This window comes from Strigops habroptila, chromosome 12 (genome assembly GCF_004027225.2).
Source record: "Strigops habroptila isolate Jane chromosome 12, bStrHab1.2.pri, whole genome shotgun sequence".
Classification (NCBI taxonomy): domain Eukaryota; kingdom Metazoa; phylum Chordata; class Aves; order Psittaciformes; family Psittacidae; genus Strigops; species Strigops habroptila.
The window spans coordinates 477,763-492,508 of NC_044288.2; the positions used below are offsets into that span (position 1 = coordinate 477,763).

The window sequence follows — 14,746 nt, forward strand, 5'->3', positions numbered from 1 at the left end:
CTTGTTAGAAAGGTTTTATTTCTCTCTATTTACAGACTGCATTTATAAAACCATCAACAATGAAGACCCCCCCCTTCCCTCGTCCTCTCCCCCATGGCATAGCCCTGCCCTATGGGTGCAGGGGGGTGCTGGCCATGGGGCTGAGCTGGGGCATCCCCCTCCCCAGTGCCATCACATTCACATTGCACCCCAAATCCTACCTGATCATGCTTTGCCACAGGGGTTTGAGCCAAGCTGCAGCCAGGACCCCCCCGCAGAGCACTACAGGCATGACCCCATCCTGTACCCCCCTCCTGCCCCCACACAGGGCAATGGGAAACAGCCCCAGTGGCAGATCTGAGCCCCCAGCCTCGACCCCTGGGGTCTCAAGACCCCTTGTGTGACCCCCCCTCCCAGTGCAAGCATAGGTTTATGGCTTTAAGGAGAGGAAATTAAAGCGGGGGGGGGAGACAAGGGCATCCCCCCCAAATACAGGGGTCCCTGAGGGTGAGGTGGCTGCTGGGGTGAGGGGTATAAAATCATAAATTAAAGATGACATAAAGGGGGTGGGGGGTGAGGTGACTTTCCCCAGGTCAGAGCCAGGATTTGGGGGGCTGAACCCCCCCAGCTGCTGGTGAAGAAGGGATGGAGCCACCCAACCCCAAGGCCTCTGCTGCTATGAGATTAAGAGTGTCTGTGAGCCATGGGGGGGTTCCCCAAAGCACTCCTCAGGTTCAAAGCTGGGTGTGAAGGCAACAAGAGAGGGGTGGGGGGGGGCACAGCTCTGCCCCCTCTCTGAGGCCAGAATCCTTGTGCAAAGCCCCTTGTCCTCCATGGGACACCTCAAGCACCTCCCAATGGGCGGGTTTTGGGGGTCAGAGGCAAAGGGAACAACACCCCTCCTGCCCCAAAGCCTCCCCAGAACCAGGGCCAGGTCACTGGTTGTCCCCCGGCTGGTACTGGGGCTCAGTGGCGGTGAAATAGTCCTCGAGGAAGGACTGGAGGTACTCGAAGGTGGGACGCTCCTCGGGCTCCCGCTTCCAGCACTGCACCATCACCTCGTGCAGGGATGGGGGGCAGTTCCCGGGGCACTGCATGCGGTACCCCCGCTCCACCTGCTCCAGCACCTCCCGGTTGTTCATCCCTGTGGGATAGGAACATCCTGCTCAGCCACCGGCACCCCCATGGGATGTGCTAGTGGGGAAACTGAGGCACACTGGGCAATGGTTTGGATAGAGAGCCCAGCTCAGCTGGACTCTCTGATGGGGAGGCTGAGGCACAGGGCAAGCCTTGCTGGTGGCTGCTGCCCTGGCGGGGCCATACCTGGGTAGGGCACCCGGCCTTTGGTCACCAGCTCAGTCAGGAGGATGCCGAAGGACCAGACGTCTGACTTGATGGTGAATTTCCCAAAGAGAGCAGCCTCTGGAGCAGTCCACTTGATGGGGAACTTGGCACCTGCGAGGGGAGGGAGGTGAGCTGGGGCAGCCCTCTGCACCCGGGGTACCCCACATCAGGGCAGCCAGCACTGGGGACAACCCACAGCCTGCATGTGGAGAACTCTGTAGTGAGGGTGTTCTGCATCCAAGGGACCCTGCAATGGGACACCATGCACTGGGGCACCCAGCACCCAAGGCATCCTGTATCTGGGATACCCATCATCTGGGGCACCCATCCCCTGGGACACCCATAGAATCCCAGACTGGTTTGGGTTGAAGGGACCCTAAAGCTCATCCAGTCCCAATCCCCTGCCATGGGCAGGGACACCTTCCACTAGAGCAGGTTGCTCCAAGCCCCTGTGTCCAACCTGGCCTTGAACACTGCCAGGGATGGGGCAGCCACAGCTTCTCTGGGCACCCTGTGCCAGCGCCTCAGCACCCTCACAGGGAAGAGCTTCTGCCTCAGAGCTCATCTCAATCTCCCCTCTGGCAGGTTAAAGCCATTCCCCTTGTCCTGTCCCTACAGGCCCTTGTCCAAAGCCCCTCTCCAGCTTTCCTGTTGGCCCTTTTAGCTATTGGAAGTCTGCTCCCCCATCACCTGGGGTACCCATCACCCGAGGTACCCATCACCCGGGGTACCCATCACCCAGCACACCCATCATTGGTGGTGACCAGCTCCAGCCCCATGGTGGGGCACAGCACACAGGGCACAGGCCCATGGTCCCAGCAGCGCTGTGGCACTGAAGCAGCTCACCCTGGCGCGCCGTGTACTCGTTGTCCTCGATGAGGCGAGCGAGGCCAAAGTCAGCGATCTTGCACACCAGGTTGTCTCCCACCAGGATGTTGGCCGCACGCAGGTCCCGGTGGATGTAGTTCATCCGCTCAATGTAGGCCATGCCCGCCGCGATCTGGGTAGGGGTACACAGTGAGGATGTACCCCATGGGGGCACCCCCACCTCCGTCCAGCCTCCCCAGTACCTGGGCAGCCATATCCACCAGTTGGGGCAGCTTCAGGTAGCGGCCATCCCCGTCCTTTAGGAAGTCCAGCAAGCTGCCTGCAAGCAGAGGGTCCCATTCAAAGCATCCAAGAGCCATCTGTGCCCATCCGAGGATGTCCTCCTGTGCACACCTCCTGGGCTAGGACCTGCTCCCTGCCCACCCCAGCAGTGCCCATGCAGGGTGAGGCTTGCCCCCCACTCACCCTGGCTCATGAACTCGGTGACGATGTAGATGGGCTCCTCTGATACCACAGCATAGAGCTGCACCAGCTTGTCGTGCCGCAGGCGCTTCATGATCTGAGCCTCCTCCAGAAAGGCCTCTGGTGACATGGTGCCCGGCTTCAACGTCTTCACCGCCACCTTCGTGGTGCCATTCCATGTGCCTGCACCAGGGACACGGCATCACCGCGAGCACAGGGTACAGCCAGCCCTGGCAGGGCTGGGGTGGAGGGGTGGGTGGATGGATGGATGGATGGATGGATGGATGGATGGATGGATGGATGGATGGATGGATGGATGGATGGAGGAGTGCATGCTTGCATGGATAAGTGGGTGGAGGGAGGGATGCATGGATGGAGGAGCAAGGAAACCAGAGCAGGACAAGGAAGGGGTCTGACACCACCATACTCCACCCAGGCCAAGGAGTCCTCCTCATTCCATTTCATGGGGACAAGGCACCTGTGAGCTCCTAATACCAACTTTACCCCATTCCCTGTCCCTCCATGGGGACCCTGTGCCAAGCTGGGTACCGCCTGACACCCCGTGATGCTGCTGCCCCCCACCCCGGCCGGCTGGGCCAGCCTTACCCATCCACACGTCTCCGAAACATCCCATGCCGAGTTTCTTGTCGAGGCTGATGGATTCCCGCACTATTTCCCAGGCATCCTTAGCTAATCCCAGGGTCTGGGGCTTCAGAGTGGGGCACACGCAGGTTAGCAGATGGCACAACCCATCGTTACACTCTGCGGGGTGGAGGGATGCAGGGAAAGGAGGAAGGAGGGAGGGAATGCGATGGGATGAATACAGCATGCATGCCGAGCGGAGCAAGCACAGGGCACTGCAGGAAGAGGATGACAAAGAGGGGACCCCCCCGGCCTGGATTTGTGCTCCCATCTGAAATGGGGGGGGGTGCTTGCCCATGGTGGGGCATCCCCGTTGTGATCTTAGAGCAGGACATGGGACAAATTGGTGCTGCTCAGCCTGTCCTGGCAGGCAGGAGCCCATTCCCTTGGGGGTGGGTGCCAGGCCTGGGGGTGCCCCTTGTCACCCCATCACCACCACTTGCCCCCTGCTTGCCCACCAGGCCCTACCCATCCACACTTCCCCGAACTGCCCGTTGCCCAGCTTCTTGAGGAGCTGGAGGGACTCGCGGGGGATCTCCCACACGTCTTTGGTCTTAACAGACAGGTCGGCCAGCCTGGGGGTCCCCTTGTGGCACGGCACGGCCAGGCGGCAGCACAGCCCGGCCGCCCGCTCTGTGACACCGGGGCGAGGGGACACGCATCACCCAACAGCACCGTGCCCCCAGCCCGCTGCCCCGGGCATCCCCCGCATGGTCCCACATCACACACATCAATGGGGTGCATCCCCCCAGGTGAACCCCGAAACCCCCCATCCAGACCCAAGGGCTATTTACCTGGGAGCTGCCTGCTCCGAGAACATGGAAGAGGGGGGACACTAACGCCACTACACCAGAACAGTCCCTTCTTCTCCAGTTCAACCCAGCTGGCTACACCTTGCCAATGGGTCTCGTGGGCTTTTCCTACCCCATCCCATCATCCCTGCATGCCTTTCCCCCTTGGAATCCCATCCCACCCTACCTATATAGTGTTGGACCAGCTGCTGGACAGTGTCGAACTGGGCGCGGGTGGTGATGTAGTAGCCCCCGTTGTCAAGTTTCCGGATCTTATAGTGCTTCACGTGGTCTCCTTTGGCCTCATCCCAGTCCCGGATGGAGAGGGAATAGGCACCTAGGTGGGGGCACGGCTCAGGGGGGGATGTGGGGTGCACCCCCCAGTGTCCCCATCCCTGTCCCCGTACCTTTGGTTGTCTCACTCTCCCGGATGAGGAAGGTGCCCCTGCAGTTGCCGTGACACAGGAGCTGCCGCTCCGCATCCTTGCGCCCAATCTTCCCAAAGTACCACCTGCAATGGGGCCGGGCTCAGCACCCCATGGGCACCCCATGGGCATCCCACGGGCATCCCACGGGCACCCCACGCTCTCAACACAACCCCTGGGTCTAAGGAAGATGGGGTCGGGTTCTCCCTCCATCCCTGGCCCCCCATCTACTCACTCTTCTGCCTGGATAGAGTCCACCGGGGCCACGTAGTTGCTGGGGATGTAGCCGGTGCTGCCCGAGCTCAGTGACCTGGCCTCCCACCAGTCACCCTCCCTGTGTAAAGAGGAGTAAGAAGAAGAGACAGAGGGTTGGACCCGGCTGTCCTGCGCACAGCACCCCCAGATCCAGCTCTGCCCCACCACGGGGGCCTTGTCTCTGCTGAAACCACACAACTCATCACACACATGTCTCTGGCTCTCTCATAGGTACTCAGCAATAGGGTTGAGGGGCCACAGCCTGGGTCTGCAGGGGTAGCCGTGGCATGGGGACACTGGGGGTGGCAGGAGGGTCCAGGGGGGCTCACGTGTTGTTGATGATGTGGAATTTCTCCCCTTTCTGGAAGGTCAGGTCATCCTCCGTCCTGGCCTCATAGTCATACAGGGCGATGAAGAGCGTCACACCTCCACCTGCAGCACATGGAGGGGACCACAGTGACCCCCACGCACCCCCACAGCACTTCAGGGGTGCACCAGGACCCCCCCCACTGACCTGTGATGCCCCCGCTCCGCATCTGCAGCGTGTTGGAGGTGAAGCCCCCCGGCCCCACCAAGGATGGAGCCGCGGGTACCCCTGCGCCGTGGAAGTTGTTGAAGTCAGGGATGCGGGTGAAGATGGCACCCGGCTGCGTGGGGTCGGGGTCATACTGGGACACAGGGGGCTGGGGGGGGCCCAGCTCGCCCTCCACTGGCCCTTTGCTGGTCCCCTTCTCTTTGCAGTGCACACAGCCCATCCCGGGCACGACCTGCGGGACGGAGGGACCATGAGCCCCACTGGCACAGCACACACGTGCGCACACATGTGTGCAAGCATGTCCCAGTTAAAGACCCCCCAGCACAGCCAGCAGCAGGGACCAGGCTGTGAAGGGGGCTGCGCGTCCCCCCCTTGGCACCCATGGGTGCTCCTGTCCATAGTGACCCCACTCACTCCAACAGCTCCTCAGGTCACTTCAGCTGCTCCATGTCACCTCGGGGATGGGAAGAGGCTCCTGTGGACAGAGGGGAGGGCAGGAGGTGGAGGGCATGAGCTAAAACACCTCCCCAAGGGCAGCAACACCCCTGCACGGGCTGTTACACCCCTGCACGGGCTGTTACACACCTCCATGGACTGCAACACCCCTGTATGGGCTGTGATACCCCTGCCATGGGCTGTTTCACCCCTGAATGAGCTAAAACACCCCTGGAAGGTTTGCAACACCCCTGCATGGGCTGAAACACCCCTGCACAGGCCACAATACCCCTGTACAAGCTGCAACACGACTGCATGAGCTAAAACATGCCTGCATGAGCTGCAACACCCGTGCAGGGTCGGCAATAGCTCTGCACGAGCTGAAGCACCTCTCTATGGTCTGCAATAGCCCTGCAGGAGCTGAAGCACCCCTGCAATAGCCCTGCAGAGGCTGAAACCACATCCTCGAACAGGTTTTCCTCCTGCCGTGTCCTCAACAAACCCATCACTGCCCCCCGAAGGGAGACATGTCCCCTCCAGGGTGGGAAGGAGCCCTTGCAGTGTCCCTGTCCCCATCCCCTCTGCTCTGTCTCCGCTAGGACACCCCAGCTCCAGCCTGAGAGGGAAGTGCAGGCACTGCTCCATGAAGCCATGTGCTGCTCGGGAGAGCAGGAGATGGAGCCTTTGGGGTGGATGAGACATTTCCCCCATCACGCTCTCGGTTTCACTTTCCTCTCTCACGGCTTTCCCCTTTCCACCTTTGCTTTCAACACCAGCAAGTGTGGCAACACTGGAGCCATTGCCCAACCCGAGCGGGCTTGGCTGGTTGGGGTTCTAGTTTTGCTGACCGTAAGTGGCTATTTCAGCTGACAAACAGCCCCAACACTCCTAAACCCCATCCCCTCCGGGTGGGAATCACCCGCCCTGCTGCTGACATCAGGAGGAGCATCCTCCAGGCAAGCACAAGCCTGACATCCCGGAGCACCACGGGGTTTAGCTGCTGCTTGTGCCGTGCCCTTGCATGATTCCCCTTCTCTGGGCACCCATAAAACTGGTTCCTGACACCTCCCAACTGGGCAGAGTGGCACGAAAACTGCCCCCTCGTGTCATCCGTAGGGAGGGGACGCAGCTGGCCCCATGTCCGATGTCTCTGGCTTTCCAGAAAGGAGCTGCTTGGAGCTTGGGAGCAGATGGCAACCGGCTCCACCGGCACCGGTCCCAGCCGAGCTGCCAGCTGAGACCTAGCCAACTTGTCACCCCCTGCCACTGCCACCACCCCACCGGGCATGGCTGGGCCCTGTCCGTCTGTCCACCTGCTCTATGGACCCCCAACCGGGATATGGGGCAGTTCATCCCCCTCCCCAGCTCCAAGCTGGAGCTCAGTGTCCACCCAGTGCCACCCTGTGTGTCACCCACCCCATGGGGATCACCCCATTCCCTGCCTCCATTCCCCTTTGGGGAATAATGGTGGCGGAGGGGGATATGGAATCATCCTGCACCCAGTGCCATGGGGACAAGCCAGGCTGAAGGTGGGTCCCCAGCACCCAGGGGTGCCAACAGCTCTCCAGGAAGCATGTGCATGACAGAGGAACCCATCCGGCACCTATGCAGCAGGAGGAGGAAGCAGCAGGAGCACAGCATGGGAGAGGAGGAGGAGGAGGAAGAGGATGGCGCATGTCCCTGCTCCTTCCCCATTGCCCCAGCCTCATCTCCAACCCCGCGACCTGAAGCAAGGCAGCCCCTGTCCCAGCTCAGTGCTGGTTCCCTGAGGACAGGGGTACGAGGAGGGATGGGGACACGGACAGAGGTGGGATGGGGTGCAATGTGCCAATGGGAACATGCAAACAGGGAGATAAGGGGATCCCTGGGCATGGGTTTCCCACCAGAGCATCCCAGCCTAGCTGGGCCGCATGGGGGCTGGAAGCACTGGCTATCCATGGCCAGTGTGCTGGTGCTATTCCTGGCCACTCTCCAGCAGTGATGCCCACAGGGACACCTCCTCCCCCGCCTGCACATGAGCAGGACAAGGCTCAAAAGGGGCTGCTGGCCCCCCAAACCCAGCTCTAACCTGGGGGGAGATGCCCATGGCAGAGGGAGCTCCCCCCCCTCGCCCCGGCCTCTCAGCCCCATCGCTGGCTGGGAAAGCAGGATTTCCGCTGGAAGAAGAGCAATTCCCGGATCCGAAGGGCTGCAGGGGCGGAGGGAGGGCTCCAAATACAATGTCCCGGGAGGAGCGGGGTGGGGAGGGAATTGTGCAGGGCAGGAAGCGGCGAGTTCCTGTCCCTCCTTGGGACACACCAAGGACCAGGGACAAGCAGAGCAGTGGGGAGCAGGGGGGAGCCCCCACTCTGGCCATGGCCTGACACCCCTATAGCTACCCCCAGCATCCCGCCATGAGCACCCGCTGGGCTGGCACACCATAGGCACCAGGGGGGCTGGGGAGAGCAGAGGGGTCTCCCCCCATCACGGTGTCCCCTGGGGTGCTGTGACCCCCTCCCAGGTCCAGCACAGGCAAAAGGCACCATGTGTCCCCCCACAGCCTCCCCATTGCCACCCATTAGTGGTGGGAGGGTGAGTGGGAGCTGGTGCCTGCCCCATGCAATGCCCCCCCCCGGCCTGCTGCCCCCCAGGACAGGGATGTTGGGGGTCCCCTGCACCCCCTCCCAGTCTCACTGCAGCAGCCGGTGTTGCCCAGGGGGGAGCAGTAAGTGCAGGGCCCACAGCAGCCCCCAAGGCACAGTGGGGCTCCATCCCCATGGCTCAGTGCCCCATCCCACCCCAGACCCACAGCCACCCCACACACGGCGGGGGACACACAGCAAAGGGATTAAGAGAACCCCCCCAGTGCATCGCCCCACACATCCCACCTACCGCCAGCCCTGCTGCTCCGGCTCGCATGGACCCCTGCTCCCGCGCTGCTCCAGATGGGACCGCAGGCTGGGGTGCCACCGCAGCACCCCGAAACCAGGCGGTGTGGGGTGCCGGGGCGCCGGCGAGGGTGTCGAGGCGAGGTGGGTGCTGTGGGGAGCGCGGCGAGGTCCGTGTGTGTGTGTTTCCCCTGTCTCTTCGGCAGCTCTCGCAGCAGAGCAAAGAGCTTCCCCTCCCCTCGCCCCCCCTTCCTCCCAGCGCTCCCAGCAGTGGTTCATGGTACCAGCGCCCGCCGGGATCCAGCTCTGTGGGATCCATCCCCGCGCCCAGCGATGTGCCAGGCTGGGTGCTCCCTGCACCCACCGTGAGACAGAGCATGGCGTCACCCCCCGGGACCCCCCGAGGGGCAGGGGGTGGCGTAAGGGACAGCAAGTTGCAAACAGGGGGGCTGTCACCCTGCACGGGGCCATGTCCCAAGGCAGGGGGTTGTGGCCACATTCCAGCCTGGAGCTGGCTGCAGTCCCTATCTCCCTGCACCACCAGGCTGGATTCCGTGTGCATGGATGGGGGTCCTTCCCCACCTCTCCACAGCCTTCCTCTGCCTCCTCCTCGCCTGTGGTTAGCCCTGCGGGCTGACCTCTTTCCTGCGCGAAGGTGAGCCTGGCCCCGGTGTTTCCTGTTCTCATGGGGGGGCCAGGATGGGGACCTGACCCCCACGGTGATGCCACACTGAACTTTTCATCCCTAGGCTCATCCTGGGATCACAACTTCTCTTCGTCCCAGCTCTGGGACTTGCTGAGGGGAGATTCAGACCCTGTTGGGGATGGAGCCAGCCTTGCCACCGTGTCCCTGTGTAGGGGACAAGGCACAGCAAGGACATGGGCTGCTCAGCAGCACAGTGATGAGCCCCTCCAGGCTCCAGCCCCAGGGATGGCATCCCCCCTGGTGAAGCTCAGCCCTGCCAGCACCCCAGGGTGCCCCGCACCCCACACGGGGCCGGTTCCTCTCCTCCTCCAGGGAGGGCCCCAGCTTCTGCATTGGCTCCTGCCTGGTCTCACCATCACCAGCTCCTGCTTAAAGGGGAGAGGTGGTGCTGGGAGCCGGGGCGGTGAGGATGGGTGCTCTCTACTGGGTCATAGCCTGCGCACTCTGCACCATCGCCTGGGGTGAGTCTGTCCCAGAGGTGGGAGCTGGGGGCACCCAGGCAGGTTTTGCCTCTGGAATGCAGGTCAGAGCAGGCTAGGGAAGTGGTTTCTTGTTTGGTGGGTCCCCAACTTTGCAGTTCCTCAAGGCAGAGGAGAGTTGGGGTGCCTGGCAAAAGGAGAGGGGATGTGCCTTGAGGGCTTGGGAGGGTGAAATTAAGGCTAAATCAAGGCAGATGGGCTTTAACCTGTGTGCAACAAGGGCAGGTAGTCACTTACAGCAGCGGGAGGGGGTGGCTTTAAAGCTGAGCAGGATTGTGTGGTTGCTGCATCCATCACTGCTCCTCCTGCACCAGGCACTGGAAGTGAGTGCCCAGACCCAGGGTGTGCTGAGCACCCATGGGACAGGCTGGGTGACACCAGTGGGGCAGTGGGGGCTGCCAGTCCCTGCCTGTATCAGGTTGGATGGGGCTTGGAGCAATCTGCTCTAGTGGAAGGTGTCCCTGCCCGTGGCAAGGGGTTGGAACCGGGTGAGGTGTACGGTGCACCCCATCCCAAGCTTGGCAATGGTGGGGCTCAGCCCCACTGAGCCCTGCCCCTCTCTGCCTTTCAGGACAGGACTCTGGGCTCTCCCGCTCACCCCCTCACTTTGGCTCCATCTACCATGTCCGAGGTAACGGGACCCTGCAGCATCCATTTGCCGGGGGGAGCGGAGGATGCTCAGCACCCGGCAGGACCAGGCTGTCCTAACCCAGGAGCCATGGGGACAGCAGCTTGGTTGGCTGTGGGTCTGCATTCTCTGTGGGTAAAAGGGGGCTCAGGGGGGGATGTTGGGGTGCTGAGGCCGTGGGGCTGACCTGTGTCACCCATAGGTGTCATTAACCTGCCCTATGCCGAGATCGAGGAGCCCTTCGAAGCCTGGTACAACCTGACGGGGAACAAGAGCCGCATCCAGTATTATGGGGGTAAGGAAGTGGGGATCCATCTGCTCCAGGCTGTGCCCACCCGCCCCATCCCGGTCCAAAGGGGCAGGACCGCTGTGCCTCAGTTTCCCCTTCCCATTGGCACAGGGCAGGTGATAACCTACCAGCTGGCAGCGGTGAAGCCCTATGGGATGCGGTACAAGATCACACCAGAGACCACCGAGAAGGAGGTGAACACCAAGAAATGCTTCCAGCTGCCCGGCTCCGAGGAGGACGTGGTCAAGGCTCAGAGTGTCTTCCCCAGCATGGATGGCTTCAAGGTGAGTAATGCTGGAGCCTGGATCCGACTTACTGCCCGGAGCATCTCCATGCTCTGGGTTGGGGTTCGGGGCAGCCGGAGCTGCTCCTCTCCATCCCAGCGAGTGCAGGGTGCTGGGACAGGCCAGGACACGCTCCTGCGCCCCAGGGCCCAGGGAGGGTCACTTCCCACCTGGATTGGGGCTGGACTCCTGCCTCCTTTCCCAACACCGTGTTGGGACGTGTCACAGCCCACACGGATGCCAGCACTTCGGGATGGTTTGGGCAAGTCTCTGCAAGGCAGCGGCTCAGCTCTTGCTGTGTGTCCACAGGGAAAGAGCTTAGAAACACACAGGAAAACCTTTTGGAGAGGGTGTGCAGCCAGGGACACCCCACTATGGGTGCACACACGGCACTGTGTGCAGTGGGGTGTCCCCACAGCACTGCTGAGCTGGATAATCATTGGATCCCAGTCTGGTTTGGGTTGGAAGGGACCCTTGTCCCCCTTGTCGTGTCCCTACACCCCTTGTCCAAAGCCCCTCTCCAGGTTTCCTGTAGCCCCATTAGGCACTGGGAGCTGCTTTGCCCCACCTTCCATCCCATGCACGGCTGTTTGCTAATGGCCAAATAGCTGCTGGATCCAAGAGCCTGGTGAGGGCACATGAACTGATGCTGTGTCCCCCCCAGTTCCTACGGGAGGAGTACTACCGGGGCCGGTACTGCGCCGTGTGGCAGAACATCACCCACTGGGCACAGAAGAAGAACGTCTACACGCTGTGGGTGACCAATTCCAGTTGTGGGGTGGCCCCTGTCCACTACGAGATGCGGGGCTACAACAGCCTCCTGGGCTCCCACTACGACAAGTATGAGATCGCCTACACTGACTTTGACAACAGCTTCCCACCTTCCATCTTCGACCTCCCCATCAACGGTGAGCCAGGGATGGGCCCCACCATCGTGTCCATGGGGCTTAGGCTTATGGCATCCTCTCCTTGCTCTCCAGAGACGAAGAAGTGTGGGGTCCTGCCGGGGAGCACGGCGGAGCACCGTGTGCTGGCCAACCCCATGGAGGACCTGGTGGGACGGCACCAGCCCTGGGCCCATGAGGTCTTCCACCACTACCGCAGGCAGCAGGGCCGGCGGTACGGCTCCGTGCGGGAGCTGGAGCACAGGCAGAGCATCTTCGTGCACAACATGAGGTAAAGGAGGATGGAGGGTGACAAGCCCGTGCGCTGGGTGATGATGTCGGTGCCAACTGATGCCATCCCCACCGCGGGACAGATTCGTGCACTCGCGGAACCGCGCCGCGCTCTCCTACACGCTGGCGCTGAACCACTTGGCCGACCGCACGCCCCAGGAGCTGGCTGCCCTGCGTGGCCGCCGCCGCAGCCGGGCCCCCAACAACGGGCAGCGCTTCCCCATCGAGCTCTACACCGGCCTCATCCTGCCCGAGAGCCTCGACTGGCGCATGTACGGTAGGTGCGGTGCTGGGCTCGTGTGGCAGTGTGCTGTGAGCCACCCCGCTCCCCATCACCGTGCTGGGGGGTTGGTGGGGTTGCGCTGGCCATTGGGACCCACAGCTCCTTGTGGCTCTGCTCTGCTCAGCAACTGGCAGATCAAAGCAGGGAAGAGGCTCTTCCCTGTGAGGGTGCTGAGGCGCTGGCACAGGGTGCCCAGAGAAGCTGTGGCTGCCCCATCCCTGGCAGTGTTCAAGGCCAGGTTGGACACAGGGGCTTGGAGCAACCTGCTCTAGTGGAAGGGGTCCCTGCCCATGGCAGGGGTTGGAGCTGGATGAGCTTTAAGGTCCCTTCAACCCAAACCAGGCTGGGGTTCTATGATTATCTGGTAAAGGCAGCTCAGTTGGCACTTAGTCCTCATCCAGCCTGGTGCCCCAGGGACAGATATGGCATCTGAAGCCACATGTGGCTTCACACAGAATCATAGCATCCCAGATTGGTGTCCCAAGCCCCATCCAACCTGGCCTTGAACACTGCCAGGGATGGGGCAGCCACAGCTTCTCTGGGCACCCTGTGCCAGCGCCTCAGCACCCTCACAGGGAAGAACTTCCTTATACCCAAGCTGAACTTCCCCTGTTTCAGTTTAAAACCATCCCATCTGGGAGCACAGCAAGTCCTCAGCTCCTGCCTCAGTTTCCCTTCCACTTGTCCCCATCCCCTGGTGCCCCCCCAGTCTCTCACCCCCCAAACTGCTGTCCCCAGGCGCTGTGACCCCCGTGAAGGACCAGGCTGTCTGCGGGTCCTGCTGGAGCTTTGCCACCACGGGTGCGATGGAGGGTGCCCTATTCCTCAAGGTGGGAGCGGGGCCGTGCTCCGGGGGGATGGCCGGGGCACCTGGAGGGTGCCTGTGCCCATCCCTGCAGCGTGTCCCCTCCCCAGACTGGTGTGCTGACCCCCCTGTCCCAACAAGTCCTCATCGACTGCTCCTGGGGCTTCGGGAACTACGCCTGTGACGGGGGTGAGGAGTGGAGAGCCTATGAGTGGATCAAGAAACATGGCGGCATCGCCAGCACCGAGTCCTACGGCACCTACAGGGGGCAGGTGAGGGGCTCCCCAGGTCTTGGGGGGCTTTAAAACCATGGTGGGGCTGATCAGGACGGGTCAGAGGTGCTAAATAGGCTCTGGAGGTGGGGATGTCACCTTGTCCCCAAGCTCCCTGCAGTCCCAAGCACAGGCCAAAGCCAAGCCCCAGGCTCAGTTTCATCACTGCATGTCTCAATTTCTCTTGCGAAACAGGGATGAGGCTCCTCCACCCATGGGTGGTGTTGTGGGTCCCTCCATACCCCGCGGTGCAGGGATGGAGCAGGGACGGAGCAGGGCTGCCTGGGGACAGGGAGGTGGCTGCAGGACACATGCAACAGCCCCCAGGGCTTCGGCTGCAGACCCAGCTCCCGTCCCCACCACGGGGGTAGGGTGGCACAGAGCGGTCAGAGCCAGGGTGCTGCCACAGCCCAAGTCCCACATCGCTCTGTGCACCCTGCACAGGGGCAGGCAGAGCCCTGGTGAGGGGACCTGGGGGGTCCCGATGACACCCTGTCCCCCTCCCTGGGTGCTGCAGAATGGCTTGTGCCACTACAACCAGTCTGAGATGCTGGGCAAGATCACGGGCTACGTCAACGTCACCTCAGGCAACAGCACAGCAGTCAAAGCTGCCATCTACAAGCACGGCCCTGTGGCCGTCAGCATCGACGCCTCGCACAAGACCTTCTCCTTCTACTCCAACGGCATCTACTATGAGCCCAAGTGTGGTGAGCCGGGTGGTACCCAGGGCGCGGGAGGAGCTGGGCCCCCAAGGAGACACCCCAGTTCCCCTCCTTGTTGTAAAGCAGTGTGGGTTAGGAGGGGACCAGCCCCCCATCCCTCCCCTGTGCTGCAGGGATGCTCACAGGACAGGATGCTCTCCACATGAGCCATCTCCTGTGTTGTCCCCTGCAGCGAACAAGCCGGGAGAGCTGGACCACGCGGTGCTGGCCGTGGGCTACGGGGTCCTGCAGGGAGAGACCTACTGGCTCATCAAGAACTCCTGGTCCACGTACTGGGGCAACGATGGCTACATCCTTATGGCCATGAAGGACAACAACTGCGGCGTGGCCACTGAAGCCACCTACCCCATCCTGGCCTGAGCCACCCTTTGGTCTGCAGGGAGAGCCCTCGGCAGTGCTCTTGGCACTCATCCCTGGATCAGCCTCTTGGATGCCCATCAGCCAGCAGGAAGCTGTGGGACACAGTGGGACAGGGCCATGGGGTGCTGGACAAGGGGACCCTGCTGTGGACTTGCCAATAAAGCCCCTGGGATAACAGTG

At 62.1% G+C, this 14,746-nt stretch overlaps 2 protein-coding genes across 5 annotated transcripts; one reads left to right on the forward strand and one right to left on the reverse strand.

Annotated features, from left to right (window-relative positions):
- FGR (FGR proto-oncogene, Src family tyrosine kinase) lies at positions 1–8,765 on the reverse strand. Of its 3 annotated transcripts, XM_030504276.1 has the most exons (13): positions 8,568–8,765; positions 5,676–5,736; positions 5,241–5,493; positions 5,056–5,158; positions 4,707–4,805; positions 4,454–4,557; positions 4,234–4,383; positions 3,724–3,888; positions 2,617–2,796; positions 2,394–2,470; positions 2,170–2,323; positions 1,303–1,434; positions 1–1,123 (listed from the first exon to the last, which is right to left on the reverse strand). In XM_030504276.1, the coding sequence occupies exons 3-13, from the start codon at positions 5,479–5,481 to the stop codon at positions 915–917; spliced, it is 1,614 nt and encodes a 537-aa protein (XP_030360136.1). In that variant the 5' UTR covers positions 5,482–5,493; positions 5,676–5,736; positions 8,568–8,765; the 3' UTR covers positions 1–914. The 3 variants fall into 3 exon arrangements, with proteins under 3 accessions (XP_030360136.1, XP_030360135.1, XP_030360134.1); XM_030504275.1 differs by lacking the exons at positions 3,724–3,888; positions 5,676–5,736 and adding an exon at positions 3,220–3,375; XM_030504274.1 differs by lacking the exon at positions 5,676–5,736.
- Positions 8,766–9,666: 901 nt separating this feature from the next.
- Positions 9,667–14,746, forward strand: LOC115615747 (digestive cysteine proteinase 1-like). 2 transcript variants are annotated; one of them, XM_030504277.1, is made up of 11 exons: positions 9,667–9,730; positions 10,320–10,379; positions 10,579–10,671; positions 10,777–10,949; positions 11,614–11,857; positions 11,930–12,125; positions 12,208–12,401; positions 13,146–13,237; positions 13,323–13,484; positions 14,002–14,191; positions 14,379–14,746. In XM_030504277.1, exons 1-11 carry the CDS (start codon positions 9,679–9,681, stop codon positions 14,564–14,566), a joined length of 1,644 nt encoding a protein of 547 aa, XP_030360137.1. In that variant the 5' UTR covers positions 9,667–9,678; the 3' UTR covers positions 14,567–14,746. The 2 variants fall into 2 exon arrangements, with proteins under 2 accessions (XP_030360137.1, XP_030360138.1); XM_030504278.1 differs by lacking the exon at positions 9,667–9,730 and having other exon boundaries at positions 10,320–10,507.

Excerpts from the sequence above, each read along its gene's own strand:
- FGR (XM_030504274.1), bottom strand. The coding sequence starts at position 8,594 with ATGCGAGCCGGAGCAGCAGGGCTGGCG. Across the intron at positions 5,494-8,567 it reads CCGGAGCAGCAGGGCTGGCG|GTCGTGCCCGGGATGGGCTG; the intron begins GTAGGTGGGATG and ends TCCGTCCCGCAG. Across the intron at positions 4,558-4,706 it reads GACTCTATCCAGGCAGAAGA|GTGGTACTTTGGGAAGATTG; the intron begins GTGAGTAGATGG and ends GCCCCATTGCAG.
- LOC115615747 (XM_030504277.1), top strand. The coding sequence starts at position 9,679 with ATGGGTGCTCTCTACTGGGTCATAGCCTGCGCACTCTGCACCATCGCC. Across the intron at positions 13,485-14,001 it reads ACGGCACCTACAGGGGGCAG|AATGGCTTGTGCCACTACAA; the intron begins GTGAGGGGCTCC and ends TGGGTGCTGCAG. Across the intron at positions 14,192-14,378 it reads CTACTATGAGCCCAAGTGTG|CGAACAAGCCGGGAGAGCTG; the intron begins GTGAGCCGGGTG and ends TGTCCCCTGCAG.